The sequence below is a fragment of the Aspergillus terreus genome, genomic scaffold, assembly GCF_000149615.1.
Source record: "Aspergillus terreus NIH2624 scaffold_1 genomic scaffold, whole genome shotgun sequence".
NCBI lineage: Eukaryota > Fungi > Ascomycota > Eurotiomycetes > Eurotiales > Aspergillaceae > Aspergillus > Aspergillus terreus.
The window spans coordinates 2,304,720-2,332,021 of record NT_165972.1 but is presented as its reverse complement, the minus strand read 5'-3'; the positions used below and the strand labels follow the sequence as shown (position 1 = coordinate 2,332,021).

The following is a 27,302-nucleotide window of genomic DNA, read 5'->3' as shown; positions in this document are numbered from 1 at the left end:
TTCGTTAGATATATCACTTTCTTGTGCACAGACTAATATCCAAACCACATGTACATAGACTTCAATTCGTTTCTTTCCAATCTGGACCTCAAGACATGTAGGAGCAGGGTAGTCGCGATGTCATCAACTGCAAGCACTGAACACAATGTAGTAAAAATCCAACAAAAGCACAACATGGATGAAAGGAAAGGACAATGCAAAGCTAATACTTTTCAAAGCAGAAAGCCGCCCACCCATTTTTGAGTCCCGAATGCAAACCATAATGCTACAAGGAAACCGTAAGGAAACCCCCCACTGTCCGTCACACCTCCATCTTCTCCTGCTGCTGCTGCCGCTTCTTCTCGCAAAACTCCAGCGCCCTGGGCCCCCAGACCTCCCGGCCCTTGTATTCGCCGACATACGGCGGCCAGCTCTTAATCTCCTTGGCGAGGTTTTCCAGCTCCTGCATGGGGAGCTCCTCCAGCGTGGTGAGGAAGGTCTTCACGCCGAAGACGATGGCGCCGGTGCGCGGCAGCCGGCGGAAGGTCTGGCGCTCGCGGCGGATGACAATGTCCTCCGGCGACGGGTTGGGGTTGTCCTCGGAAAGGGTGGTGGGCCGGTAGAGGATCTCGAAGAGGTCCTCGTCGGGGCGCTTGACTTCGACGAAGTAGTTGGATCGCTCCATGGGGGACGAGGGCGTCAGACGCGCCAGGAACCTGTGGTCGGTCAGAGCTGCGTTCGGTGGGATAATGGGTTGGAGTGCAACGTACTTGCTCACGGAATTGGCCACCTGCTGATGCCACAGCGGCACGGGGTTGTGCAGCTGCGAGATGGTCCAGCCAATGCGTTCCTGGACGGTCCAGCCGACGGGAAACAGACTGGCGCTCGCGGCCCTGTTGTCGTTAGTCACATACACCAAGTTGGCAGAGGGAGGCAACCGCACATGTAATACTCATCGTCGGCGTTCTTCATCAAGATGCTCAGATCCTCCATGGTCAGACGCACGGCGATCTCCAGCGGATCCATGCCGTCGCCCTTCTCGCCGCCAAAGACAAACGTCTCGCCGGTCATCTTGTTGTACACGGTGGTCTGGTCGCCGGCGACCTTGCGCTCGAACATGCTGGCGAAGCGCTGGCACAGAAACTCGACGACCTCCTCCAATGCCTCCAGACAGGCGTCGTACGACTCGGGCAGACACTGCAGCACCTTATGCTTCTCGTGCGCCAGCAATTGGCTCCGCACCTGGTGCTCGTCCATGTAGTTCTTGTCGAGGGTGAGCCAGTTCTGCACGTCCAGCTTGCGCACGTCCATCATCACGCGGTATCGCTCGCGGCCCTTGATCGGCTGCGCCGGATACGGCGCCATGCGCTTGAGATCATTGCAGTTGGGCTTTTTCGACGGCGGACTCTTGTCTTTGCGGTACTTGACGACGGCGAGGGAGACGAGCAGCAGCGCGAGCGCCAGCCATGTCAGATGATTCATTGCGGCTTTCTTCTTCGCCTCTTAGTGGATGTTTACCAACACAGAGAGTCAAAGGATAGAAGGACAGTTGAAGTTAAACGAAGACGAAGAAAAAAGAAAAAGAAAAGGTAGGCAAAAGAAATAAAAAGAAAGAATGATCGTCAACTAAAGAACTTTTACGCACGCTGAAGTCATTCGAGCGCCACATCAACACACCCAGAGTCCGACAAAACGAGTACAGTCACCATGGCTCAGAGCTTCCCTCGATCGCAGACGGGGTCCCGCCCAAAATATATCCAAGCAACGATCATCCTCCGGGTCAGACGATGAGCTACACTGGCGGATGCGCTCTATAGACCCGGCTGGGTTGGAACGCTGATACGTCGTGGCCTTCCCCGCAAAAGCCGCAATTCGCCGCCCCAAAAAAAGAAAATAGGACCTGACAGCATCCACATGATACGGCAGAGTTTCTCAGCTTCCATTGCTACTTCAGGATCTCCACTGTTGGGGGGGAGCAGGAGGGCTGGTGGAGGGAGACCGTCAGGAGACGCGGCCTTCTCACTGGGCGACGAGCAGCCACAGCCCCCCCGAAAGAGATCCGCACGTCCATCATGGTGCCTACAGGAGGCAGGAGGTACTATGTACTCGCCAGAAGCGACAGTCGCGGGCAAGACGGACTGCCAAGATGGCTGAAAGTACGTACCAAACGGTACCTTCAGCGGAGCTCACGCGTAACCCGTCCGTGCGCATTCCCAGCCTAGGTATGGCCTCGTGAGCTGAGTACCAATCCATTGCCCTGTCGAAAACAGTTCCTGCGGTTCCGCTCCAGCGGTATTCGCCTTCCAGTTTCCGAGCCAGACGCAGGAAAGCCCAAGAATGGCATGAGGACCTCAAATGGGAATTACGAGAGAGAAACGTTGGCGCGAATTTTGGAGGCGAACACAACGGAAAGTCATCGTTCTTTACTTTTTCTCACCGGGAAAAAAAATGGTCATCTATCTCCGTATTGGTATGGGTATTGGGTCTCCTGCAGAATCTCCATCCCATTACGGAGTACATTCCCTGTGCGACAGCCGTCGGGGGTCCAGCGCGTGGGATGCTGCGTGGGCCGTCGACGACGACCAGATACGGTCACGGTCACACCAGGATGGGTCTGGTCTGAAGGGACCCCCCTAAGACTGACCATCAGGGACCGGTCGGTCGCCTTAGCGTCTACGGAGTACTCGAATCTACGTGAGTCTGACTGGCCGAGGGGGGTACGTATCTTCAAGATCACGATGGACCCCCGGGCTCCACCTTTACATCAACTTGGGCCTGACGCGCTGGTGGTCATTCTGCGCCCAGACTGGTCATCCTCTGGGGCGACCCTGACGTATTATGAGGTGTAGGGGGCGCTCCTTGCGGGCCCGACTGGCAGGAGCGGGCGTGCACGTCCAGCGTGCCCTGCGACAATCCCTCCACCCCTCGCTGGGGTTCGAGAATGGGCGCAGCAACAGGCAAGCAACCCGGCGGTCGATCGATCCACCAGGCCCAGAGGCCGCCAGACGGCCGAGACCTGAAATGATCAAAACGAAAGGGAACATACCTGACTAGCTTCTGTAGCTTGGGCCGGTTGCACGACTGACTCCACATGCTGGAGGGGGGAGGGTCCAGGTCCAGCCAGGCAGAGACATACTAATGGAAATAATCAACCCATCCGGGGTTGTTTTGGTGCGCTGCAACCGCAGCGTTCGCGCAAAGCGCGCTTGCCGCTACAGGGCCATTTATTTGGTCGTGCGGGTCAAACTCAAACATCATTGTCTTTTCAGGAGTTGGTCTAGACTGTCTGTCTACAGACCCGGACTGCAATATGGTATGACTTTACGATTTCTCTCAAAAGAAGAAAATAGGTAAAAATAAAAAAATCCATCCTGCGCATCCCTTTCCCTCTTTCTTTCTAGTCCGTTGACCTGGATGTTTTCTTTTTCCGCCTCTGCCTAGCGATCCTCCCGTCCCGTGATTATTCCTTCTTCTCAATTCCTCCAGCCCAATGCGAATAGTCATAATCCTCCGAGGCCTGATACTATGACATCAGTGGAGGAGTTGCTTTTTTGGGCGGTTGCGGCCACCGCAGGAGGCAGACAGACATATGCTCATACATCAGGAGCAGTATTGCAATGGCGACCCTACACAAGGCAACAACCCGCAGTAGAGTCTGTCTCACTTTACAGAGTATTACAATAAACCAGTCCATTACTCCATCAATGAAGGTCTAGCCCAGGACAAGAACAGCCCAACCCACCGACCAAACGGGACTACTCCGAGGGGTTGGGGATGGGAGGGGGTCTACTAGTGACGAGTCCGTCACTTCGTGGTATACACTAGTCTAGGGCCAGAGGGGCGTGCTGAGGACAGGACACGCAGGGACGAGACTAGATCTGTGCACGGACGGATGCTCACTGTTCATCTTCACTGTGGGGAGCAGTAGTTGAATGAGGGGATGATCGTCTGGTCTCCTTTTCTGTTCGCTTCCGCGGGTTGCGTTGGACAATCCGATCGGGTTGGGTGTAGATCATACGGAGTCCAGCGAGGCAGTGTTGGGATTGCTCGAGCGAATCCTCCATATGCTCGTCATTCGGTCAAACAACTCTGCGTCATTCGTTCGATGTCATCCGCAGCTGCATACAAGATCTTCTTCAGATCAGCTCATCTGTATTCTGGCTAGTCTAGATCATATAGACGCGACTATTATATATCATTCATGGCAATTAAATAATCATCGAAATTCATATAAAAGGTATCCAGGACATCAAATCAACAACTAAATAGACCCCCACGATTGGCGAGAGCGTTCGGACCATGGAAGAATCTCAAAAATCAGCCAGACGAAGAAATAATAAGGCTCTGGCCTTGTCGAAAGACAAAAGGTATAACGCCCCCTGTGCATGCTGATCATTTATGGACAGTGCAACGACGACAGATTGCCTTGCAGCGAACCATTCCATCGTTCTTCTCCTTCCCTCATTTTGACGTTTTTGTTTGCTTTTCCCTTCCTTGATGGCGTCCTTTCGTTTGCAATAGGCTCGGGATAGACAGGCCGTCGGAGACTAGGCGTTTCTTTTTCCATTAGTCCATATATTGCATCGGCTCGGTCCGGCCAGCATCGAGCCTTCACCGTCAGTGGCTGGGGGGCTCCTCCCCCTGTATCGTCCTAGCCCAGACCCAGATCACCGGAACTTGGCCCGACACCGGCCCATGACCTCGCCCTGGCAGACCAGTTCGGCGCTGAACTCGCTACCGTCTAGCGTGAGATAGATGTCAAAGTATACTCGGTAGAAGGTTCCCTGTGGCGTATCCATGCGCTCAAAATCGGTCTCGAGGTTCTTGCGGGAGAGGTCCGACGTAAGCGTCACGACTTCCTTGATACCTGTGACAGTGTGAGAGGCAATTTCAATGTCACTACACGGACGACTTACGTGGATCTTTCGTGTACTCGGGACAGACATCCTCATCACACGCGTACAGGATATCCTCGTACATGAGGGTCGCGCCGGGCGCGACCTGTCGGAAAAAGCTGACCTTGACGGGCTCACCGATGCGCACGCGCTCACCCTTCTGCACGAAGATCTGCCGTGTGTATTTGCACCGGTCTCGCCCGTCCAGACTCGGCACACGGTACTGCTCCGGGTGGTAGCCTTCCTTAAAAGGCTGCAAGGTGGCCATGAGGTAGTGCCGACGCGCAACACGGTGCGTGATGACCCGCTCGGTGATACCGGCGGTGACGGCGCCCTTGACGATCGCGGCGACCGAGTCCATCGGGCGGACGACCTTGGTCTGATACTGCGGGGGAACATGGAGCTTGATCTGCTGGAAGAGATATTCCGATGCTCCGAAACCACCAACAACCAGAACATTCTGAAATCGGTTAGTTCGAGCACGCGGTCAAAAGACTGTGGGGACCCTTATCACATACCTGGAGCGAGCGGTTTTGTGCCTGAATGGCGATAATCTGGTTGCGCACCAGCTCGAGGATCCGGTTGACCACCGGCTCGAAGCATTGGAGGATCTCCTCGTTGGTGAACGTCATATAGCCCTCCTCGATGCCTGCGTCGGGGAAGTCGGCCTCGATACCCACATCCACGGCCCACTTGGAACCGTTGTTGCGGAAGTCGGCCTTGATGCGGTTCTCAAAGTCCATGATGCACTTGGCGTACACCTTTCCGGGCGGTGCGCGAGCCGTCAGGCAGCTTCATCTTGCGGATCTTCGCGCGGAGGATGTTGCTAAAGTTGCGGTTCAACGCGGTGGAACCGCACGAGTCACCGGATCCTGCGGTGCATTCGGCGACGCTGAAGGGCTGTTCTTCCTCCACCTCGTATGCGATCAAATCTACGGTTCCACCGCCGCAGTCGACGATGAGGATGGCGTCGCCGACCTTGAGGTTCAACAGACCGGTCTTTGCGCAGAAGAGCGCCGCGGCTTCGGGCTCGGAGATTAAGGTGAGGCGGTTGTCGTTCTCGTCCCGCAAGAATCCCGCTTGGAGGGCGGCCGCACGCGTGGCGGCCTTGCCGGCGTCGTTCCAGATCGCTGGTACCGTAAGATAGTATCGGATGTTACGCTCTTCTCTCGTAAAGACCTCGCCGAGGGTCTTCTGCAGCTGCGCCCGCATGGCCTGGCGCAGCTTGAAGAGATAGTCGGCGGCGACATCGATCTCGGACTTGCCTGGTGGCAGAGGAGGTAGGTTGATAGGGTCGATGTATGTGTTGCCCGACAGCATCAGTTGCAGTTTGAACCATTCGACCTTCTGCACCCCTTGTTTGGGATAGCCGGTGGGGGCCAAAGCGTCGGCGATATCCGGACCCCATCCGACCACTTTTTGATACTGGTCGTAGTATAACACGGTGGGAATCTGAAGGAAAACAACACGACGTCAGATATAGTCCAGTAGTGGTTGAGGTCGAACTAAGTTTGGGAGTTCATGGTAAGGGTGGGAGGAAGGTGGGGGTTGTAGAAGGAGAGTACCTTTTGTTTGGTGTGGGTTCCTGCACCCGGCCACTCAGTAATGATATCCTCGCGGGCCTCATTGTTGGTCGCAAAGGCGAAGGCGACTCCGGAGAAGGTGGTTCCAAAATCGATTCCGACGATAAGTTGGGCTTTACTCCGGCCGGCGCCTTCGACCTCCACTGCGGGGTTGCGCATGTACTGGGGTTGGGGCATTCCGGGAGCCATCCCACCGTGCGGTGCCATGGCTTGTTGCATGCCGTAGCCGGGCGGCGCGCCCATGGGTTGCGGGTTGGGTTGATACTGCATATTGGTGTTCAAGGGAGGGGGTTGGTGGGAGAGGTGTTGACCGGGCGGAAGGGGGCTGGTGGGCCGGGCGGTGTTGTAGGAGTAACTGGGGGGTCGGCCCAGCTGGTTGTTGTTCATAGGGAGACTGGCGCTGGACGACGAACTGTGACCCGAGGGCGCGGAACTGACAGAGGTGGTGGACGCCGGACCAGGAGGCGCGACAAGTGTGCTGGTGGAGGGATTGGAGGGCGCAGGAGGCGTCGAGGAAGTCGGCGGAGTGGATTGTTGAATGTTGTTTTTGGATCTCGACCGGAAGGTGAAGGACTTAAACCGAGAGCTCATCAGGTCCATGTGCGACCTGAGAAGGAGGTCGATCGAAGGGAGGAGAGAGACGAGAGAAGAGAAGAAATGACGGTGAACAAGGGAGGTTGAAAGAAAGGGAAGACGGAGGGAGAGCGAGGCAGAAGAGATAAAGAGAAGAAAGTAGTGAAGGTGAGAAAAGGGAAAAAAGAGGCAGTGCTTGGTGATTTGGGCGGGGAAAAACACGAGGTCGGAGGGAAGACTGATTGGACCAGGCAGCGAGATTGTCAGAGGGAGAAAAGGAGAGAGCGACGAAGATGGGATTATGGATTGAAGAGAGGAATGCTCGAGACAGCGACTAAAGTTGCGAGGGGCGAGCGAGAGGCATGGAAATGGGGATGGATGACAGAGAGAGGAATGTGAGGCTGATTGATGATCATGTTGTAGATACGATTACCAGGGACCCAGGTAGATGGAATCACTTTCATTCCCAACCATTCCATTATTGCCTGGGCTACAATCACCTAATAGTGCCTAATCTTTAACCATAAGTACCTTCAACTACTATTCTACCCATAAATGTATTCTTCCTATGTACTACATTCGGAATTTGATTCTCGCGCCCTGTGCGGTATGGTTTGTGACGGCCCCATTACCGAGGACGATGACACTTTGTATAGAGTCAGTCGATTGATATTGCCATATGATCCAGCTATACAAGATATATTATTCTATAGTAATTGATACTTTCTCGAGCTATACATACACTACTCACCACACCAATCTATTCAATCTAAAATACGACTCTACTCTATCCATGAACAGCCACTGCTCCGCCTCGACCCGAGTTCTTTGCTGACTGCGGCTGACAGCGCCATCCCGGTATTACAGCCCGTTTGATACCCGTCCCCACCATATCAGGCAACAAGGCGCACTCCGTCTCTACATCTATACATAGAAGTCATCCCAATCTCATGTCTTCATGCTGAATTGCTACGATTGGACCTTCCGCGCGACCCAATGCGCCGGTCGATACAGCGGCAGCAACATACTGTCCCGATCCTGGATATACCCGCACGTCTGTCGTTCCTCCACCGGCGTCTGCTTCTCCACGCGGAATCCCATGCGCTCCACGAGGCTAATCACCTCAGCCTCCGTCAACTCCACGCTACCGGGCTCCCCAATCCCGGCCGGTTGCTGCTGGATCGTCGGAGGCTGAGGCGCCTGCTCACTCCCCTCTCGATGGCTCGGTCCGCGTCCCTCTTCAAAATGCCACAACAACGGTCCTACGTTGATCCACACCCCATTCGGCTTCAAACAATGTCGGATCGCCTCCACGTACCGGATGAGATTCGGCGCTGTGTCGATGAAAAATACCGTAGCCACCGCATCGAACGCCGCTTCATTCGACGGGCTACTATATAGCACCACAAAGTCCGCCGCCGACATGCTCATCGACCCGAACCGTGTCCCGTCCCCACCACTCTGCTGCGCCTCGAGCATCGCACTCCCCGGGTGCTCGTCCGGGATCATCACCTTCTGCAGCTGCTGCTCCCGCGACCGCAAGTTCGAGAAATGCAGCGCGAACGGGTACAGTGTATGCTGGCGCGCCCCCAACGTGTGGTTCAGGACCCAGCTACTCGCCAGCAACTGGTGGTAGGAGATCTCGTTGCCCTCGGCCGCGAAGCCCGCCCGACAGATCTCAAAGACTAGCCGGCCCAACCCAGCGCCAGGCACCAGCACGCGGATTTCCTCCGCGTCATCGGCGTTGTCGCCGGCGCCGGAGAGGCGGCCGCCGAACTCCGCGCGGAGATCCTCGAGCACGGGTCCATAGCAGACGTCGCGCTCGGGACGACCCTCGGCGCTCCAGTCGCGGTAAAATTGCCGGATCGTCGAATGCGCCTTGTTGACGTCTTGCGCTGTCGCCGTGCCGTGCCAGTTCTGGCGCGGGTCGGAGGCGTCGGGCTGCGCGGGAATCCCAAACGACGAGAGCCCTGTGGCGAGGATTGAGTCGGCGATCTCGGCGTTCACGTCGATGGCGTCGTCCACGCGGTTGAAGTTGTCGAGGAGCGAGAATGGTGGCTCGGCTAGCATTTGCCAGTGCGACGATGGCAGCGCGTAGAACGCTTGTCGTCGACGGTGGGTGGTGTTCATGTGAGCCGTCCGGCGGTATTGTCTGGAGGGGTCAGTCTTCGTACGTAGACGGTTGCGTAGGAAAGTTGATACTATTCCGCGATCACGAATACAGACGGAGAATACATGTAGTATCGATCAATCCACACCCTAATTCGTACAGCTAGACGCACCTGAAAGAATCAAACGTCGCAAAAAGCACTCTTCGCTCATCTGGATCCGCCAATGGGTCGAAATCCCCAGCCCAGCTGCGTGTTTCTTCTGAATCATCGACATGGTGCGCCTCCGGTGTCATGGCTGTGTCAAGTCCGGCGCTGGGCTGTCCGTCACAAAACACGAGAATCGTCTCTGCGTCTTGTACGAGGATACTGGAGGATCACTTCCAAGCGAGAACCCCCAGAATGCGGTGTGCAATGAAGAAGACAAGGAGTTGAGAGCACGAGATGCACCGAAGATTCATCGAGGAATGGCGGACCCACCGCCCGATTTGGCGGGGAACAAATAATCTCGCCGAGTGACTAAGGCCCAGTGAGAGTCCCTCCAACCTCACCCTTCAACATCACCAGGCAAAGCATCACGTTCGAACCATCCAGGTCGGAACTACCCCGGCCAACCGCGCAGATTGCTCGTCCGTCTCCATTCGAAGACCATGGAAGCCGCCACAATGCCTACCCCGACGGAACCCGTGGCTCCTCGTCTCCAACCACAAGAGATATCATTCCCTCTGCCCAAGGCCCTCCATACTACCGCTCACATCCATCTGACGCTCCTGGACACATGCGCGACTGTGTTCCTGGCCACCTCGACGCCCGGTGACTCGGCTGGCTCGGTCAGGCCGATGGGCAGTTTTATCTATGCCATGCCTGATGTAAGTGATCACCTAATTGAGAAACATAGCACACGTTTTTCTATCAATATTCTTGCTTTTTCACGCATATACTGTTATACTGTATTAGTTGACCTGTCATTCATTTATATGACATGATCTTCAATATCTATTTACAAATTTGCTCACCATCACAGCGTACAAACTCACGTGCCGCCATATCAACAACACTATACACCTCTCCTGGCACCGAGGAATACACGGCCCGGATAGCCAAAATCCTAGCTCGACGCACAAAAGTCCCTGTTTATGTGGGCTGTAGCATTGACCCTACCGCCATTGGTCTAATGCCTGAGGAAGAGATGGAGGGACTTACCAAGATTGTGAACGTCGTCATGGAACGGTGGGAAAAGAGAGCGATGTAATCGATATATGTTTCATGGGGTACCTAATGCTTATTACGATGATGATATTACGGATTTCTGTTACTTGAATTGCAAGGGCTTGAGTGGGTTCCGACATGGACACGGTGGGTGGATACTGTAGCACGATATATATATATATATATATATATGTCTGACTATGAGTATCTCTCAGCGCCTTTTGGTTCCTGAATCCTCCTGTCCACGTTCAAGTCCAGTCTGAACCAAAGGCCTAGCATAGCAGGGATATTTCTGACCGTGTCTTGCCATCGCTAGCTAATCGTTTCATGCTTTCAGTAAGATTCCGGGTATAGAAGGCTATAGATGACCGGAGGGAACGAATTTTGGGGAAACCAGCGCTCAGATGAAAGAGGGTCAATAGTCCAGCTGTGGACGGGCTTAAGGCAGTTATATGTCCTTGAAAGGGCTAGGTTTGCATGTATTTCGTCCTTCAATGGGTGTACTATATACCAGAGGTTTGTACGAGCCGCCGGCTCACAGCTATCAACTATCCAATCTATTCATTGAAATTGCGTGGTGCCCAAACCAACACACATTATTCAAGCATCATGACTCCCACGAATGGAGCTGACTTCTCGTTTATCTTGGTTTCCCTGCACACAACCTTGCGGCCGAAATCAGCGGCGTTGATCTCTCGAAGTGTTCAAAGAGATGTATGAGGCCGTGACCAAAGTATACTGCAGGCCTTCGTGCTAAGCATATCAAATGCTAACAGACCGATAATAACCTAGTATGGAGCTGCGACACTCGTACGTCCAGCGTCTGGAGGAGGCATGTCCTGGAGAGCCGCATTAGTATGGATATGTACGTTCCCGAAGGAATGACGGGTCCTGATGCATCGATAGAAAAACACTAACAAGCGTCTAGTTGTGTATATTGTTGATCGCCAGATCTCTGTCCGAACGGAACAACCGTTCTAGTCGCGAGGCCCGTCACTGTCGACTCACTTCACGGCCAACGACTGTCCAAGTCTGTGCCTCCGCGCCGACGTAGGAACACAAGTATGGCCACGTGCTACAATCGAGCATCGAGTAATCCAGCTCACGATATCTTGGACGCTTCCAAAGAGCGACGGTGAGGGGATTACTACTGCTATCTGGATGACTTTCGGTGCTCCTAGTCCGCGTGGCAACGCCCTTGGGATGATTCTAGACGCATCACCACAGTTGAGTTCCACGTTGCGCATCTTCAAGGAGTTTGTTTATATGCCAACGATTTTGCGTTCCAGTCGGTTCTTCAAGAGCTGTGCATGAGAATTGCCCCTCCGGCGAGGCCCTCTCCAGGACTGCTCCAGAAAAGCGCACACCATTGCTCTTTCCTGGGGGCATCATGTCGAGTGCTGAGGGTGCCTATGTGCTCGAGGCGATCAATGCGGCGCGAAAAGGAGATGTGTGGTCTTGATTGAGCTAACAAGTAGATAGGTATACAGTATGCTATGCTGTCTTCTTATACAAGGCCAACATCTTCGGGCCTTCGCTCGCGCCGAGCACGTCCGAACCGCCTCCCTGGTGCAGCAATATATTCATGCCCTTGAGGCTGCTGCTACCAATGATTGTCATGTGGCTTGTCCTTTTGCAAGCCTGCTAAAACACATGTGGATGTCTGACAGGACGTTGTCTACTGCTGCGAATCATATGATCAGTCTGTCAGGCCAGTGTGATGCGCTCCAGGACACCAACCTAGCTGAAAGATAGGGGAATCATGATGCTCCAGTTTGATTGTGTGTGCTTTCCAACGCCTAAGTTCAATCTGTTTGTCCCGAGTTCTCGAATTGGGATTCTTGAACTGGCGAGCTCGGTATGGGTGCTCCAGGATTTCCAATATGAGATGTAATATAGAACTATCATCACCCCGATGGGCTCGAGGAACGGTACTGATTACTAGCTTCCCTCAGCCGGCTTAGAAAGTTCATCAGGAAAGGATGTGGTCTACGCGGGTAGAGCCATCTATAGCCAGGCCCACCACCACTAGGCAAAGAATAACTTATAACATGTGCAATTCTTCCAGGACGGCTTTAGATGGCTAAGGTATGCAATGAAGAAGTCGGGATTGCGACTGATCTGACTCTTGTATACCGGCCGGGCGAGCGAGTGCGTTGTTTTGCGTTGCAAGTTGAGCGGTGTAATTATTGTTGTCTTTTTTTGTTATTATGTCTGTGCTGCGTCTTTAGAACATAGAAGACGGCTGCTGTTAGTACCTAGAGAATTGATAGCATTGTTCCACTATGATGCGGAGAGGCTAGACTACAAGTTTACGTGGCCAAGGTATGGATGAAGAAGTTGGGAGAACCGGCTGTAGATGGCCAGAGACATGGGGTTGGTAATCTGAGTCGGACATAGAGGCGAACTAATATTGATAAACAACCATTATGCAATAGAGCCTTCACGTCAGTCGCCTCATATGCTAGAGGCAGCGCACTTCCGTTAGTTGTGTCTATGTGCCTCCTTCAAAGATGACCATCTCTAAAATTTATGCCATCACAGCTGGCGTGGAGGATGGGAAGAGCAGAGTTCGGGACGATGAAGAGGGATGGTTTGATCATGAGATGGGTCTAAAGGTCTGTGGAAAGGTTGCGCACGTTGAGGCGTAGGCTCTGCGTAGTTGTGTATCAGGATTGTAGTGGGTGTCGTTCTTCAATAGACTCCAGGTCAATTAGATCAAATATCTTTCCTTCCAGTCATCAAGTTTACGATATCGTTCTCCTCTAATGCCTTGCACAATATTGCTCGGATTCCCTATGAGAAGGTGGACTGGCACTAAGACCTACGGGGTACAATTCTAGAATATGCATAGACCGGCCACGGCATGTCCGAATAGGTCCGGATAGAAATGGATTGAATCCGTCGATATCAATCGGTACCCACTTCCTCTGTCGGCCGTCTCGGATCGGTTGCTGAGCGAAACGAAAGTGATGTCCGAGTACGCCGTATGGGATGGCCGAGGCCCACACCGACAGACGCATGCAAGAATGAACCTGAATCAGCCCATGATTCAGGTCACTATTTTTACGGCGGGGGGCCGCAGTCAATCTCGCTTACTCGGGCTCATGCGACGCATGCAATCCACCATGATCCTGCGCAATAGACTACAGAAGAATGGTTACCTTAGCCGAGGGAAAACAGGGAATTGATGACAGCGCCATACCCTAAAGATAGAAACTTCCGAGCTTCCGAGCACGCGGCTACTCTATTTCTGTACCGTGGCGTCTTCAGCCGTCGAACCCGGTTGGATATAGGCCTGCATGGTTGCATGCATGCGTCTTCCTGGGGAGACTTTCTTGGTTGGAGACATTCTAATCTGGATATATACTCCGCATTCCTTGCGATTAGCGAGCCTGCTCCAAGGGCAGGCTTGACATGTGTCATGACTGCCGCACTAGAGAAAGATAATTTACATGGGACCGAATTGACCAGTCAGTATCCATCCAATGCTACATATAAGAACAATAAGCAAAACCAGCCACTTTGTACTGTACAACAAGCCGACGGGAAACGCAGTTTCCCGCTGGAAAACAGGCTAGTACTCCGTAGTGATCTCGGGATGGATTCCGAGAGACGGCTGGACCTCCGGAGTGGAGCAGCGTCATTTCCCATGGCTCGTTGGGAACTTGGATTCTTGTTCTTGTTGTGGTATACGGATTACCGCCGGGACAAAAAGCCAATAAGCTTGTTGGGTGGAGGCCATGTCCACATAGATACTGTCGGTACTAACTAGTCAGTCTCGTGTCGTGAGGTTTCTTGTTTCTAGGCCGAACACATCCGATTCAGGCAGATCAGGTTGAATGCAGGAACTGAGTCAGGACATGAGAAATCTGCAACACCAATGCGCGGAAGAGTCTTGACCTCTGGCCAGGCGGGAGAATCAGGCGGGGAGGATGGGATAATTGCTTTTTCTCCGTCCTCGCCAGAGGGCTTCCAAAGTAGGCAAGAGACTCCCTTCCCGGCAACAAACACGGCAGACAAGTAGGAGTAGACGACTGAGCAGTGTTGACGACGCGGTGTTTTGTTCCGACCACAAACGACCGGGCCCTGCGCAGCGAGACGGATCAATGGCCGGACGCCACAGGCCTGGCGAGTAGGTCAATGCATGGCCCACGTGGACCGTTGTCATTTTACCCATGCATCTTACTGCCGCGCTATTATCGACTAGGGCATCAACACGAGACAGACCCGCTGCGTGCTGACGGTTTCAGGCCACGGAACCGACCGAGATCTCCGTCGGTGATAGGGTTAGTGCTTAGGGTCTGAGGGAGGTATACCTGTCCATACACTCCTGTATACGGAGTACACCCTCCTACGTAATTCGATTGAGAACATACCCGGTTGGCTCTGCCGAATGGGGCATCTCCCGTGGAATATCGCGCAAGGCCGCCTTCGCTCGCGTCCTGACGAGTTGTTTGTGTCGGCCCGGAGTATACAGCCGTTTGGTCTAATCCGCTAGCCGGGGGGCTTGAGTTGGACTAACGGGAACAGGGAGGAGACCCGCCATGCAAGGTTGGCGGTCCAGCCATCTCGTGCGCCGGCTTGTTTCTTCAACATATCAGAATGTTGAGTCGGATTGTGCTCTATTTCGAGTTATATTCCCCCGTCAGCTCCCATTGATTGGTGCACGGCCCTCGACGTCTCGTGCAGAGGCTCCATCGAACAACATGAATCGCCATTTTTCAAACATTGCTATTCATTATGAGCAGATCTCGGCCCGTCCCAGGCTGTTTCATCTCTATTTACGGAGGTAGTCTGATGGGATGAATCAGTCTGTATTCGACGGATTACGCCGGATGTCCCCCATCATGACCATAGCTCCGATCATCGCCGTCGACTAACATCCAGACCAACCATCACTAGATATACCCCAAATTATACGATCAGCAATATTAATAATGCTAGCCCTGGCTACTGCATGCCGTGATCACTGTGCGGGGAACAAACAGCTCTACACAGGAGCCGTGTCATCCCCAACGAACCCCCCCCGCCCGACAACCACGCCATCAACCAAGCAGAAGGGCCATCGGAACCCTTCCGTTTCGAGCTGCCCTGCAGCGTGATATGTCTGAGGGTACGTCTGCGTCTGCACCATCACGACCATGCATCAGGGCGGGATGGGTGTATTATTATTGGAACCAGCCTCCCTCCCCTCCCTACTGGGCGGTGGACTACCGCGCAGTGGACTTCATTTTTTTTGTCTTCTGATCGGCCCTCTTCCCAGCCGCGCAACCCACCAAAAGCTGCGGATCCGATCAACCCGACTATAGGGCGTTGGAGAATATTTCCGCGTGGTTTTGCGGCCGCTCCCCACTCTTCTCCTGGGCAGCTCGCGGGCGAGAGTGGGAAGAAAGAGCACGAGGAGCTCGGGCCCCCAATCCTGCCGATGCACGCCGAGGGGGTCCTGACGGAGGCGTGTTTCGAGGAGAGGGACGGGTGGGTGGAAAGCACGGGGTGTGATAGGAGGAAGCTAAATTGGAGTGATACATCATTCGCATGCATACGAGGTGGACAGTCTATCGCACGAGAAGACCCAGTACGGAGGACAGACCACCGTAAGGACACGATGATGGGGCCGGCTGGGCCAGACCGAAAGCAAATGCAGATGGAAGAACCTACGTAGTCTACATACTACTTACTCTACTGTACGGAGTATGAATGTACCTAACTAGTCGACTTAGTCTCGATCGACACCGCCACGAGCACGAGGCAGACGGCCCACATCTTCGGTATTTGCTTTGGCAATAGCAGAGGGTGTTATTGTCGTCCAGATTATCAAATCCTGAATGATATCAAATAGTGAAGAGTATGTACAGTATGTACAGACCGCCGGAGGAGGGTCGGGCGAAACGCGGACCCAGAGATGGCAGGCGGGCAGCGAAAAATCTCCGGGGAACAGAGGACGGGCGATGATTGGGAGCGGGGATCACCTCTCGGGCTCTCTGCAGGGACAATCGTTCCCCTTTCCTTTTTCCCTCTGACCATCAGGTCGCCACAGCAGCGTTAATCGCCCATCAAAGCCAGGTTATCACCCGCTCCACCCGCTAGCCTCGTCTTACCGTCCCGGTTCAACATCCGTCGCCCATGTGGCTCCTCCAATGGCCGCTTCCGATGGGCGGGTTCCGAGCGATCGTCACACCATGCTGATGTCCACTTGTGCGTGGGTTTGGCTTCTTTAGGGGGGTTACGGAGTAGGAGGGTGAGGAAGAAGGGCGAGTTTGCTCTAGGATCGAAGCGCACACCGAACAGTGGACGGAGGATGTCCAAGATAGGGAATTGGTGGGATGTGTGTCTTCTGCCGGGGGTTCCGACAGGTTGAAGGAATAGCAGGCCAGGTTATACCCCAGGCCCTCCAAGGGGGGGAATCCCAGGATCCCACCGAATCTGGAGCACAAGGCTCCAATCGGCATCGGTGAAGCGAATAAGAATGGCAACCCGCAAAACGAGGGCCAATCATCCGGCAGAGGCAGGAGAATAAGGTAGGGAAGGCCAATTAACTCTGCGTGCTGTCCTCCATGAGCTAAAAAAGTACATGTACTACTTCGGACAGGAGGGCAGCGCGTGCGCAGGTCCACCGAGTTGCCGTGAGGATCCTTGGGCGAACCATTATTGCAGACCAGTGCAGACGGGAAACTCTGATCAGAGCATGTCACTGGCGAGCGCTGATTGATCCAACCTAGCTACTAGCTACCCCCCGGTACCTAGGTAATTGCTACCAGCCTACGCCAGGAGTGGGACCGTGGACCGTGGATAACACCCAGGGACACGTCGTGATCGTGAGGCAGACGACGGAGGACACTGCCACCGCCGATCTCGGGAGACCTCAACGTTAGGCAAGAGGTCTGATCTCCCGCCAAGTCGCGACTCGGATAGATCTTTAGCCTGGCTGATGGCTCAACCATGCGAATTGGATCCGTTTAGACTCTATGCAGTCATCTGATGAAGGTAAGAGGGTGACGAAGATGTCACATCTAGATCAGTGTCAGACCATGCACCGTCGTCGGAACGGAAACCCAGGGCGAACGGAACCATGGAAGGCTGTTGGGTCATTCTCCCCCAGAAGCGCTATTCTCGGATGGCGTTTTAGATTGACCTCGGGACAGCTCTCCGAGAGACAAGTGTCCCCTAATGCTTGAATTAGGAGCCTTTTGGTGGACGAAGAGAACTAGCCGGATCCTGGGACGAGGCTGGATGGTCCAATGCTGTGTAGCCATGAGATGACGGTTCGTTCGTATCGCCTCTCAATCATTATTACGGCGTACTAGAAGTATGATAATAATAAGGATGATGATAATTTTAAAAATATTCAATAATATTTAAAAAAAAATAAAAATGCCAAGGAGTCCGGGAAAAAACCGAAAAACGCAAAGGCAAGCGAAACCCCAACCAAACTACGGCCAAACTCACTAAGGAATAAGCTAAAGTCAAAAGGATGTCGGCAGAAGATTCCTTGACAGACCCATGGCACCTGTAGGTGGTGTCTCCAGTATTATGTATTATGTAGAGATGAACAATAGTGAGAGTGATGGGTATTGATCATCTACTATACTGATTCCGATTCTTTATAGGCGTTATTATAACTTTTATACAATTGTGATGGTTTGTTGATGAGAACAACCACGTAGTCCATAGTCCATAGTCATAATCATAATCAGAGTCTCCATAATGTTATTCAACCGGGGGAAGCCGAGAGACTTTCGGCGGCGATTCCTGGTGCTTAGAAAGACCCTGGACGTTGCAAAGGGGAATTCGTCTGTCGATCTGGTTCTTGAGGGTCTGATATCGAGCATTCTCGAGGCCTTCCTTTTTCTATTCTTTCTATTTATTCTTTTCGTTGCTTTCTCTTCAACGTTTCCTCCCATCTAAACTGACGGGATTCACAAAGACCACATTGCACCGGCATCTTCATGATGCGATAATGCAATTGTCATGCTCTGACTCGCTGTGACGGTCATACTCAATAATCAATCAATCAACCAACTAACAACTCCTACTCCTTTTGTGAAGTGGAGATCCCACCCTATCCGCTCGTCCTGCTGCTCCCTTATTTTCTTTTCTTCCCGTCCATTCTTCTCTTGTTGTGGTGAGTCCTTCGTCTGGCTCTCTTCAGCCACAATATCTCGTCTTGATTATTATTATTATTATTGTTGTTGTCATCATATATTTATTATATTACCCTACCCTATTATATTATTCTCTTCCCCTGTCGCGCGACATCTCCCATTTGGGGTCGCCACCACCACCATCTCCCCCCCGTTCTTCTTCCGGCACCGTTTCCTTTTCTTTCCCCTCTGCCTATACCTACCTAACCGTCCTGGGAGCCTCGGGTCTTTCTGCTACGGTCCAGGCAAACCGGACGGCCACCACTACGCCAATTCGTACTAGCCGTCCCAGCTAGTCTATCCTTTTCTACTACCCCCACAAGCCGTTGCCTTTGTCTTCAACAACGACTGCGACTTGGATTTCTCCAGTCCGTCCGGCGGGTTGTGCGTGAGAGTCCCCTACTTTCGGGAATTCCTACACCTTCACGAGTGCCATACAATCTCCTCGTGCTTTACCTCCTTTTGGTCCTGTCGCGTCTATTTTTATTTATTCTTTGTCTCCCTTATGAGCGGGTCGCATAGGGTTCGACATGCAGAACCATTACTTTCGCCCATCGACTAGCCAGAGCCAACCGGGCGGTTCTTATGACCTTCCACCCGTGCAGTCGGTGACTTCGCCCGCTGGTCCCTTCCAGCATGGCCCTCCTCCGCCGCATCTTTCCGCTCCGCCCAGTCGGCCGGATAGCGGACTGCGCATGCCGCATCTTCTGCAGCCGCTGCCACACCCATTGCAGAATCCCTCTCCCCCTCAACCGCCGGTCTACTCGCGATCCTATGAATCCAGTGGATCGCCCGCCGACGGAGCGACCATCCTACAGGATGCGCAGTCGCTGAACGGCTCTGCGTCGGGTCTCATGGGTCAATCCGCAGGCGCGGGGCAGCAACATCCGCATCAACCCCTACAGCAGAAGAGAGCCTATCGGCAGCGCAGGAAGGACCCCAGCTGTGATGCCTGTCGGGAGCGCAAAGTCAAGGTATTTCGCTCTTTCCCGGACTCGGGGCGCAATCGGGTGTGCCAGACCGATACTGACTACCTTCTAGTGTGACGCCTCGGAATCGTCCAGCTGCACCGAATGTACCAATCGGAAAGTGCGCTGTCAGTTCACCAAGGAGACCAACCGGCGCATGTCGTCTATCAAGTGCGTGCTGATCTCCGCCATCAGGAAGGGTTGAAGCTGACTGGCTTTAGACAAGTACAAGACCTGGAGAAACAGCTGTCCTCCACCAGACAACAGCTGCAACAATTGCGCTCGGGTATGCTACGGTCTGATAACCTGATGGATCTCGACATCGATGGAACGGGTCAGCCCCAGTTGAAACTCCCCGACCTGGGGTATCGGCCCTCGCGCCGCCCCAAGGCGCCGGTCACGCAGGATCTCACCGAAGCGCGAGCAAATCTGAGAAACTACGGGCGAGGCATCATCAAAGTCCCGGCGCCATATCGTCCGCAGGGTTCGAAGTCACTGTTGGCCAGCGACCCCCCTGCGCTCCCTTCGAAAGAGGTTGCGGACCGTCTTCTCGCCCAGTATTTCTCCTGCATCCACTCCGTGCTACCGGTCATCCATTGGCCAAGTTTTGTCGTCGATTACGAAAAGGTGTATGAAGCTGGGTCTCTCCTTGGTGTCCCGAGGGAATGGGCGGCCGTGCTATTTGGGATTTTCGCCTGCGGCTCCCTACACACCTTGGATGACGCGCGCGAACGAAATGGCAAGGAATTTATACGGATTTCGTGCGGGGTGATCGACGTATGGCAGGACGACTTCACGTTAGACCAGGCGCGCGCGGCTCTGCTGGCTAGCATTTTCCTTTATGAGGTGAACGCGAAATCGGCTAGTTGGGTATGGATTGGCTCCGCGGTGCGAGTGGCGCAGGAGATCGGACTGCATTTGGAATCTGGCCCATGGTCTGTCCTCGACGGTGAAATACGCAAGCGGGTATGGTGGGGGATGTATGCGTGGGACAGGTTTGTGATCATCCAACACTTGCATAGAACTTATGCTGACTGCATTCTTACCTAGGCTGCTGGCTTTGGAAATGGGAAAGCCTGTTCTGATCAACGATCAAGACTGCGACGTTGGTCTCCCGTGTCCGGTGGAAGAACAAGGCATCGAAGGCGGATGCGTGCCGGAGAGTCAACAGACGACTCCGCTTCTCGCCACGATTCATGTCGTGCGATCGATTGGCCAGCTATGTCGGACACTGAGAAGCTGCAGCATCAGCCCCGCCACGATAGACACCTTTGAACGTCACTTCCACGCGTGCCTCGCCGTTTTCCCACCGCAATACCACCCTACGTCCGACCAGTATCTCGATCCCCGGTGCCTCGCTCCCGTTGTCCACCTCCAGAACGCCCGTCTCATCCTCCATCGTCATAACATCTCCCCCTACTGCACCCCCGAAGTTCGCGCGTCGGCCCTGGATTATTGCATGTCCACCTGCAAAGATACCGCCAGCTTGCTCATGCGTTGCATGCGAACACCGCCCGGTCACACAGATGTCGATGACTGGCGGCCATTGCTGGCGTCATCCGCAAACACCATCCTCTGCACGCACATCTGGCGCTGCGTTCTACTGCTCCTTCTGCGTCAAGAGTTCGCCGCCGCGCTGGTCTGTGTGCAGGCTCTGGCTGTAGTCGGAGACTCGCGCGTGGTGAACGCGGCGTGTGGACGGTACATTGCGTTCTTCCTCCACCAGCTGCTCGAGCGAGTCCAGCGCCCGGAATCCGTGGACCCCGAACGCGACGAGGAACTGATGGTCTACGCATCGGGTGATATGCAAGGCTCCAATGACGGCAGCTGGGCGTGGCAGGGAAGCGAGACCGGATCCCAGCTGGAGGCCGCACTCGACGGTCCACCTCCCCACCCGCACCCGGGTGGACGGGACAATCTGTCCACGGGGGAGGCGGAGAGCTGGGAAGGTTGGGAGTGGGTCGAAAAGACGATCCAGTATTTCCTGAGCGAAAAACAACGACAGCAAGCCCAGCCGCAGCCGATGGATTACGAACAGCGCCCCGTCTCGCCGCGTGTGAAGTCGAGTGAATCGGCTTACCCTAGTCCTGAAAGACCGGCCAGTACTGACGAAGCGGCTGCGCAGCGGACGGCTTCCCGAATGACCATTGCGAGCATCATATAATGCGGGATTTCTACGCTTATTTGTTGTATGATTAGCGGTTTCTGGACTGGGTGGTGTTGCGTTGTGCTTCATCTGCATATACTCGCCTTGTTTGATAAACGACCGCTTCTCGACCTCAAGACAGTGACTGCGGCGGTGAGCTATGGGCTGTATTTCTATTTCCTTACTGCCTAAAATTTGTGGACCACGCGAGATGAGATTATGTCTTACGACCTTATTACTCTGTACATAGTTTATTATTGATAGATATTGATTGAAGCATCAACCTGATGCGTTGCACCAAAACTCCTTTTTTTCTATTATTTCAGGTACTCAGAGAAGGGCACTGACGAGCTTAATTATTTTCTATCAGGAACAGGAAGTATAGTAGGTAAAGCAGACTGTGTTGGACATGAAACAGCCAGACATTATCATTGTTCATTCATCAATGCAACCACGCTCTCAAGTCTCCAGGTTAATACTCCGCCCGAAGCGCGCGTACAGCGCAACCTTGAGCCCCTGCAGCTCATCGCGCAGCTCGCTCATCTTGTCCTCCAGCGACGACACTTCTGCATCGATCTGCTGGGTAGAGTCTGCGAGAAGCTCCTGGGCTTCCGTCAGGGGGAGCTGGACGAAGGCGTCGCCGATTTTGTACCTGAAGAGGCGATCAATACAGCCGTTCATGGCACTCCACACACAGGATGAGTCAGGGGCGGCGAACATACGGGACTAATTCATCCTCGTCGGCGAGTTCCAGCTCCGTGGAGATCTCCTCGAGGTCTTCTTTATCTTTCTGGGGGGTATTAGAATTGCAATATAGAGAGTGCAGTTGCACGTCCATGGTTTCAGATGCACGCACCAGCTTTGCTTTCAACTGTCCTTCCAGAACGGTTTGTCGCTGGTGCAGCCGACTGAAGCGGTTGATCTTTTCTTGGTCTTCGCGGCGCACCTCGGTGTCGTCGCCGGCGGCGACTTCGTCTTCTTTTGATAGCTGCTTTGGTGAGAACGGGGTCTAGGAGGGAGAGGAAGGAGACGCACCATGCGACGTTGCATCATGTTGGCAATATGGGGTTGAAGATACGGCGGGTGGTTTTATGTGTTTTTATCGGCGGGAGAAGTGGGAGACGTGGTCTGTGCGGGATGGGGATTTGAGTACTGCCGGCAGTACTGTCTAGAGGGCCATCGTGAGGGATTCAGGTACTGGTAATAGACAGTGATTGTAGGGAATAGTGTAAGAAGAATATCTATGAGACGATATTGTTTAGATGGTCTGTTGTTGTGCAGGGCTGGCAGGATCAGGTGACATCATCATCCTCAGTCCGCATTGGGAGTGCTGGCGGCCAGAATGATGCAAGGTCGGAGAAACAACTCGGGCTATCGGTCTCTCCACCACAGCTCGTTTCTCTCTTCTTCGATCTCCAGCCTACGCTGTTGTCTTCGACCCCTAAACACGACTCACTACTTCTGATCACAGACTACGTATCTATATCGTGATCTACCGTGACGGAGCTCAGCTCCTCATCCTCTCACGCAATCCACTGCCCGCACGACCGACCGCACTGCATCACCCATCACCATGCGAATACCCTCTTCCCTCCTTATCACCTCTTTCCTGCCAGCTCTAACCGCTGCCTCCGGCACCTTCGACTGCAAGAACATCCGCGCCGACGGCTTCAAATATGACCTCAGCGCCCTGGGCGGAGTGCACGAGCTCTCCGTCATCAACGAGTCGGACGACTACATCACCAACACCACCTACGTGCTGAACATCTGCAACATCCTCAAGGGCTCGGCGATCCGCGGACATCTCAAATGCGGCACCAGCAAGAACAGTACTTCCCCGTCCCCCTTTCTATCGCTACCTCACAGCTAACGTTTATCTATCCCCCAGTCTGCGGCTTCGAATACAAGACCTCCCGCGACGGCCTCGAAGAGTCCAGCCGCGCCTTCCCGATCGTCGGCCTCGACCCCCTGGGCCACGGCACCAAAGACGCCGAAGTCACCCGGCTCAAGCAGATCGACGCCGACCGCGAGGGGTTGCAGGTCAAAATGGAGGGCGGCGAGTACCTCGACGACGAGCACAAGAAGAAGAGCGCGCGGGCGGTGATTGAGTTCCAGTGTGATCCCGACCGGTCGGGATTGGAGGGCTTGTCTGACGTGAGCGGTAAGGATGAAGATGAGGATGAGGATGAAGGCGAGCCGGCGCGGAGACGGCTGCGCGCCCGCGAGGACGGCGAGGAGCCCCCCGCTGACGGTGGTGATGGCGACCGGCCGCACAGTCTGACGTTCAAGAGCTTCGGCCCGGCGGACGATGACTCGTACGTCCTGCGGCTGGACTGGCGGACGCGGTATGCGTGCGACCACTACCTGGAGGATAAGAAGGGGGATTCGTCCGGACACTGGGGGTTCTTTACGTGGATGATTCTGATGTAAGTTGTCTGTTATTTACTCTTGTTCTCTTGTCTGCTTGGAATGCGTTGTACTGACCGGCTAGTGTCTTCATGGTCGTGGCCGCCTACCTCATCTTCGGTTCCTGGCTGAATTACAACCGCTACGGGGCGCGTGGCTGGGACCTCCTCCCGCACGGTGACACCATCCGCGACGTCCCGTATATCTTCCAGGACTGGCTGCGGCGGGTGATCAATACGTTGCAGGGGACGGGCTCGCGGGGGGGATACAGTGCTGTATGAGGGGTTTTGAGTGGTTGTGGTTGGGTTGTTTTTGGTTGATGTATTTGGCTGGTGAGCATGCTGCAGACTCATGGTTCGTTACGATTCAACCGTACATTGCGTGATTTTGGATATTTGTGTCGTGTACTTGTAGAGGGAATTGACCTGCATTACCCGTGTCCTCCATCTGGAGAGATCTACAGTACTCGGTAGAGCTGAACCCTACGGATGACGACTACATATGCTCAAAAGACGGATGAATGCAACATAACGGACAAACTAGATAGAGACAATCTCCCAACATGCAGAATAGAGTTCCGATCCAGCACGCATCACGAATGAACAGGCAGTATCAAATGGCGTCATCAGAGCTAAGATCTCATCATGATCATCATCATAGAAACACACAACATAAGTAAAGCGGGGTCCTCCACAAGCAATCTCCCGTCTCATTCATTCATTCATTCTTTCGTTCGTTTCCACCCATGGCCTACACCTTCATGGCAAACTGCTTCATGTACAGGTAGTCCGCCATGTTCTGGTCGACAGCCCGACGGATGAGGGCCGCGCCCTCCGGACCGTACTTCTTGCGCCACTCGGCGTCGAACTCTTCCTCCGTTTTGACCGGGCGTTCCTGCACAATTAGCTGCTGTCCACCATGCTGACACTCCTATACACCTCCAGGAAGAACCGGAACTTACATGCGTCCGTGCCATGAGCCCCTTCGACTCGATAACATCATTATGGAACCCCCTCCACTTATCAAACGCATCGTTGACATACTTCTGATCCGCCTCGTTATCCCAGTCCAGCATGGAGGGGTCATACTCGATGCCGACGCTGCGACAAAACGCCTCGATCATGGCCGCAGGCTTGTCGAGCAGATCATCCGCATCGATGACACAAATCTCGTCGCCCGCAGCGTGGCTCCCCGGGGCGCCGACCGGCTTGAGCCGGCCCTCGAGCTCGTCGGCGTCCTGCTCACGGGTCGCGATGTGCGGGCCGATCAGCCGCTCGCGCCGCAGGTAGTCGAACGTGCGGCGCAGCTCGTCGTACCCGGCCTCGGACGGGTCGTAGTAGTGGAAGCCGGTCACGTCGTCCAGCGGGGCGATCGTGCAGCGGTAGTACGACGGCACGCTGTAGTGCGGGTCGCGGATGAGGAACGCAAAGTGGAAGCGGGAGAGGAGCTCCCTGGGCATCACGGTGGGATTGCCGCGTTCCTCGGGGGTTGCTGCCGCCGCCTTAGAGGCAGGGGCAGCAGCGGGAGATGGCTCTACGGAGGAGTCGGTGCCTACGCCGCGCTTGATCCGGTTCAGGGACGGAGCGATGTCGGCGGGTTTGCCGTCCGGCGGGAGCAGGTAGTGCATGATGTCCTTGATGAAGATTCTTTTGCCCTGTTCGAGGTAAGTATGTCTTCATCCAACCGGTGGAACGGTATGGGCCAGTGCGTGGAGAGGTGAAGGAGATCCGACTGGGATACGGGAGTGGGAGGGAGGGTAGATGGACGTCCTGAAGAGCGGACGTCCATGGTCTACGGGGAAGCAGGAAGGTCGGACCTCGGAGGCTTCACGCTCGATTCTCTCCAGCACGGTGTTGTAGGTCGAGTCGCCGAACCCGCTCTCGCGGCGGGTCTGTGCGTGCTCGTCGCCCATGTAGCGGGAGCCGAGTCGCTCGGGGCCATAGTAGAAGGCGTCGCCGAACGGCTCGTGGACACATTGGATGGTGTCCCGGCGAGTCATGAAGACCTGTATATGCTGTTAGTATTTCGTAGACGACAGGGGTGGAGCACGAACTCGCTCAAACGCAGTGGAACATGCGCGGGGATGGGTTGCAACGAAAATTGGTTTCTGAGACATGTTGACGGTGTCAACTGGACAATCAGATCTGGGTGATTCGACCTGTCCACTCTATCGAACGGTTCACTATCGACCAGGGAGTTTCACCACCGGCGTAGCTACTGAGAGGCTGATGTCACTCGAACGAGACCGTGCTAGCGGACGATCCCGACAGGGACAGCACCAGGATGAGAATCCGGAGTATCGCGTACGGCTGCACAGGCTGCAAAGAGCTGAGGAAGCGTGGCTGGTCCGAAGTGCAGACGAGGAGGGTGGCAAGCGGGTTTTATAGGAGCAGCAGTTGTTGGCTGTGGACGACGATAAGTGGACCGGCGAGAGGGGGCCCTTCGAAAAGTCAAATCCGGGCCAGGGAAAAAAAGCACAACGCAAATTACGCAAATTGAACGGATAATCGCTCTGCAGGGCAGGTTCGGCGTGTGTCCAGCCCGAGATAAGAAGGTCCTACAAGTATAGTACATACTAGGTAGTGCTATGCTACAATACATGAACTACTACACTAATCCATGTCCATATACATACGGTCGTAAGCGTTGTTGGATCACTTGCAGACAGACGCCGCGACTGGACATCTGGGCGGCCATGATTGGTTGCGGAAGATGATTCCTAATGTCGACAGTCAGACTGGAATGTGGATGTCTATGACAACTGCGATGATGGACTGACATCTTCATCGGCACTCGGACGAGACTTCCACCCACACCACAAGGGAGCAATACGGATTACGATCTACATCTGAGCTCGGATGGCGCACCTAGGCTAGATGACCCCGTTGGGCGATGGCCGTCTGGACAACGCCCGAAGTGGACTCGAGTTCCTGAGCCATGGCTGGGGCAAGAGGCTCCTGCGTCGACGGGGAGAACGAGTGGACGAGGTGCACAGCATCCCGGTCATCGTGGCTGCAAACAAGCCATCCAGACGATCGAGCATCTCTTGGGGGTTTCCACCTTTGACGTCATGGACGGGCTGGAGGATATTTCCCTGGCTCTCAATGGGGGAAATGGGATGACTCCGGGAGAGTCAGGAGTCTGTTCACAGGAGAAAAGCCAACTGGATCGATGGATTGATGTGAATCATGTTGAGAGACGAAAGGCAAAATCAATCGAGATCGAGTGCGGATAGGATAAGGTGCGTTGGCCAACGCTGATGCCCGTGGTGGATGCTCGCAGTCCTCCACC

General features: G+C 54.3%; 9 protein-coding genes across 9 annotated transcripts; 4 read left to right on the top strand and 5 right to left on the bottom strand.

Annotated features, from left to right (window-relative positions):
* Positions 1-301: 301 nt before the first annotated feature.
* Positions 302-1,461, bottom strand: ATEG_00834 (heme-dependent oxidative N-demethylase family protein; the record flags this gene model as incomplete). Its single annotated transcript, XM_001210920.1, has 2 exons — positions 302-872; positions 923-1,461. 2 exons carry the CDS (start codon positions 1,459-1,461, stop codon positions 302-304), a joined length of 1,110 nt encoding a protein of 369 aa, XP_001210920.1.
* A 3,185-nt stretch (positions 1,462-4,646) lies between these two features.
* On the bottom strand, positions 4,647-7,057 carry ATEG_00833 (Hsp70 family protein; the record flags this gene model as incomplete). Its single annotated transcript, XM_001210919.1, has 5 exons — positions 4,647-4,846; positions 4,896-5,334; positions 5,393-5,593; positions 5,634-6,326; positions 6,440-7,057. 5 exons carry the CDS (start codon positions 7,055-7,057, stop codon positions 4,647-4,649), a joined length of 2,151 nt encoding a protein of 716 aa, XP_001210919.1.
* Positions 7,058-7,999: 942 nt separating this feature from the next.
* On the bottom strand, positions 8,000-9,160 carry ATEG_00832 (uncharacterized protein; the record flags this gene model as incomplete). The annotated part of the gene is made up of 1 exon (XM_001210918.1): positions 8,000-9,160. The coding sequence occupies one exon, from the start codon at positions 9,158-9,160 to the stop codon at positions 8,000-8,002; it is 1,161 nt and encodes a 386-aa protein (XP_001210918.1).
* A 643-nt stretch (positions 9,161-9,803) lies between these two features.
* ATEG_00831 (proteasome assembly chaperone 4 family protein) lies at positions 9,804-10,390 on the top strand (the record flags this gene model as incomplete). Its single annotated transcript, XM_001210917.1, has 2 exons — positions 9,804-10,007; positions 10,163-10,390. The coding sequence occupies 2 exons, from the start codon at positions 9,804-9,806 to the stop codon at positions 10,388-10,390; spliced, it is 432 nt and encodes a 143-aa protein (XP_001210917.1).
* Positions 10,391-11,737: 1,347 nt separating this feature from the next.
* ATEG_00830 (uncharacterized protein) lies at positions 11,738-12,102 on the top strand (the record flags this gene model as incomplete). Its single annotated transcript, XM_001210916.1, has 2 exons — positions 11,738-11,797; positions 11,830-12,102. The coding sequence occupies 2 exons, from the start codon at positions 11,738-11,740 to the stop codon at positions 12,100-12,102; spliced, it is 333 nt and encodes a 110-aa protein (XP_001210916.1).
* Positions 12,103-19,021: 6,919 nt separating this feature from the next.
* ATEG_00829 (transcription factor domain-containing protein) lies at positions 19,022-21,623 on the top strand (the record flags this gene model as incomplete). The annotated part of the gene is made up of 4 exons (XM_001210915.1): positions 19,022-19,465; positions 19,533-19,630; positions 19,681-20,454; positions 20,510-21,623. The coding sequence occupies 4 exons, from the start codon at positions 19,022-19,024 to the stop codon at positions 21,621-21,623; spliced, it is 2,430 nt and encodes an 809-aa protein (XP_001210915.1).
* A 441-nt stretch (positions 21,624-22,064) lies between these two features.
* Positions 22,065-22,658, bottom strand: ATEG_00828 (tubulin-binding prefolding complex subunit GIM3; the record flags this gene model as incomplete). Its single annotated transcript, XM_001210914.1, has 3 exons — positions 22,065-22,257; positions 22,328-22,593; positions 22,641-22,658. 3 exons carry the CDS (start codon positions 22,656-22,658, stop codon positions 22,065-22,067), a joined length of 477 nt encoding a protein of 158 aa, XP_001210914.1.
* A 520-nt stretch (positions 22,659-23,178) lies between these two features.
* On the top strand, positions 23,179-24,035 carry ATEG_00827 (autophagy-related protein 27; the record flags this gene model as incomplete). Its single annotated transcript, XM_001210913.1, has 2 exons — positions 23,179-23,434; positions 23,494-24,035. 2 exons carry the CDS (start codon positions 23,179-23,181, stop codon positions 24,033-24,035), a joined length of 798 nt encoding a protein of 265 aa, XP_001210913.1.
* A 726-nt stretch (positions 24,036-24,761) lies between these two features.
* Positions 24,762-26,127, bottom strand: ATEG_00826 (uncharacterized protein; the record flags this gene model as incomplete). The annotated part of the gene is made up of 4 exons (XM_001210912.1): positions 24,762-24,905; positions 24,973-25,665; positions 25,828-26,016; positions 26,065-26,127. 4 exons carry the CDS (start codon positions 26,125-26,127, stop codon positions 24,762-24,764), a joined length of 1,089 nt encoding a protein of 362 aa, XP_001210912.1.
* Between the last annotated feature and the right edge of the window lie 1,175 nt (positions 26,128-27,302).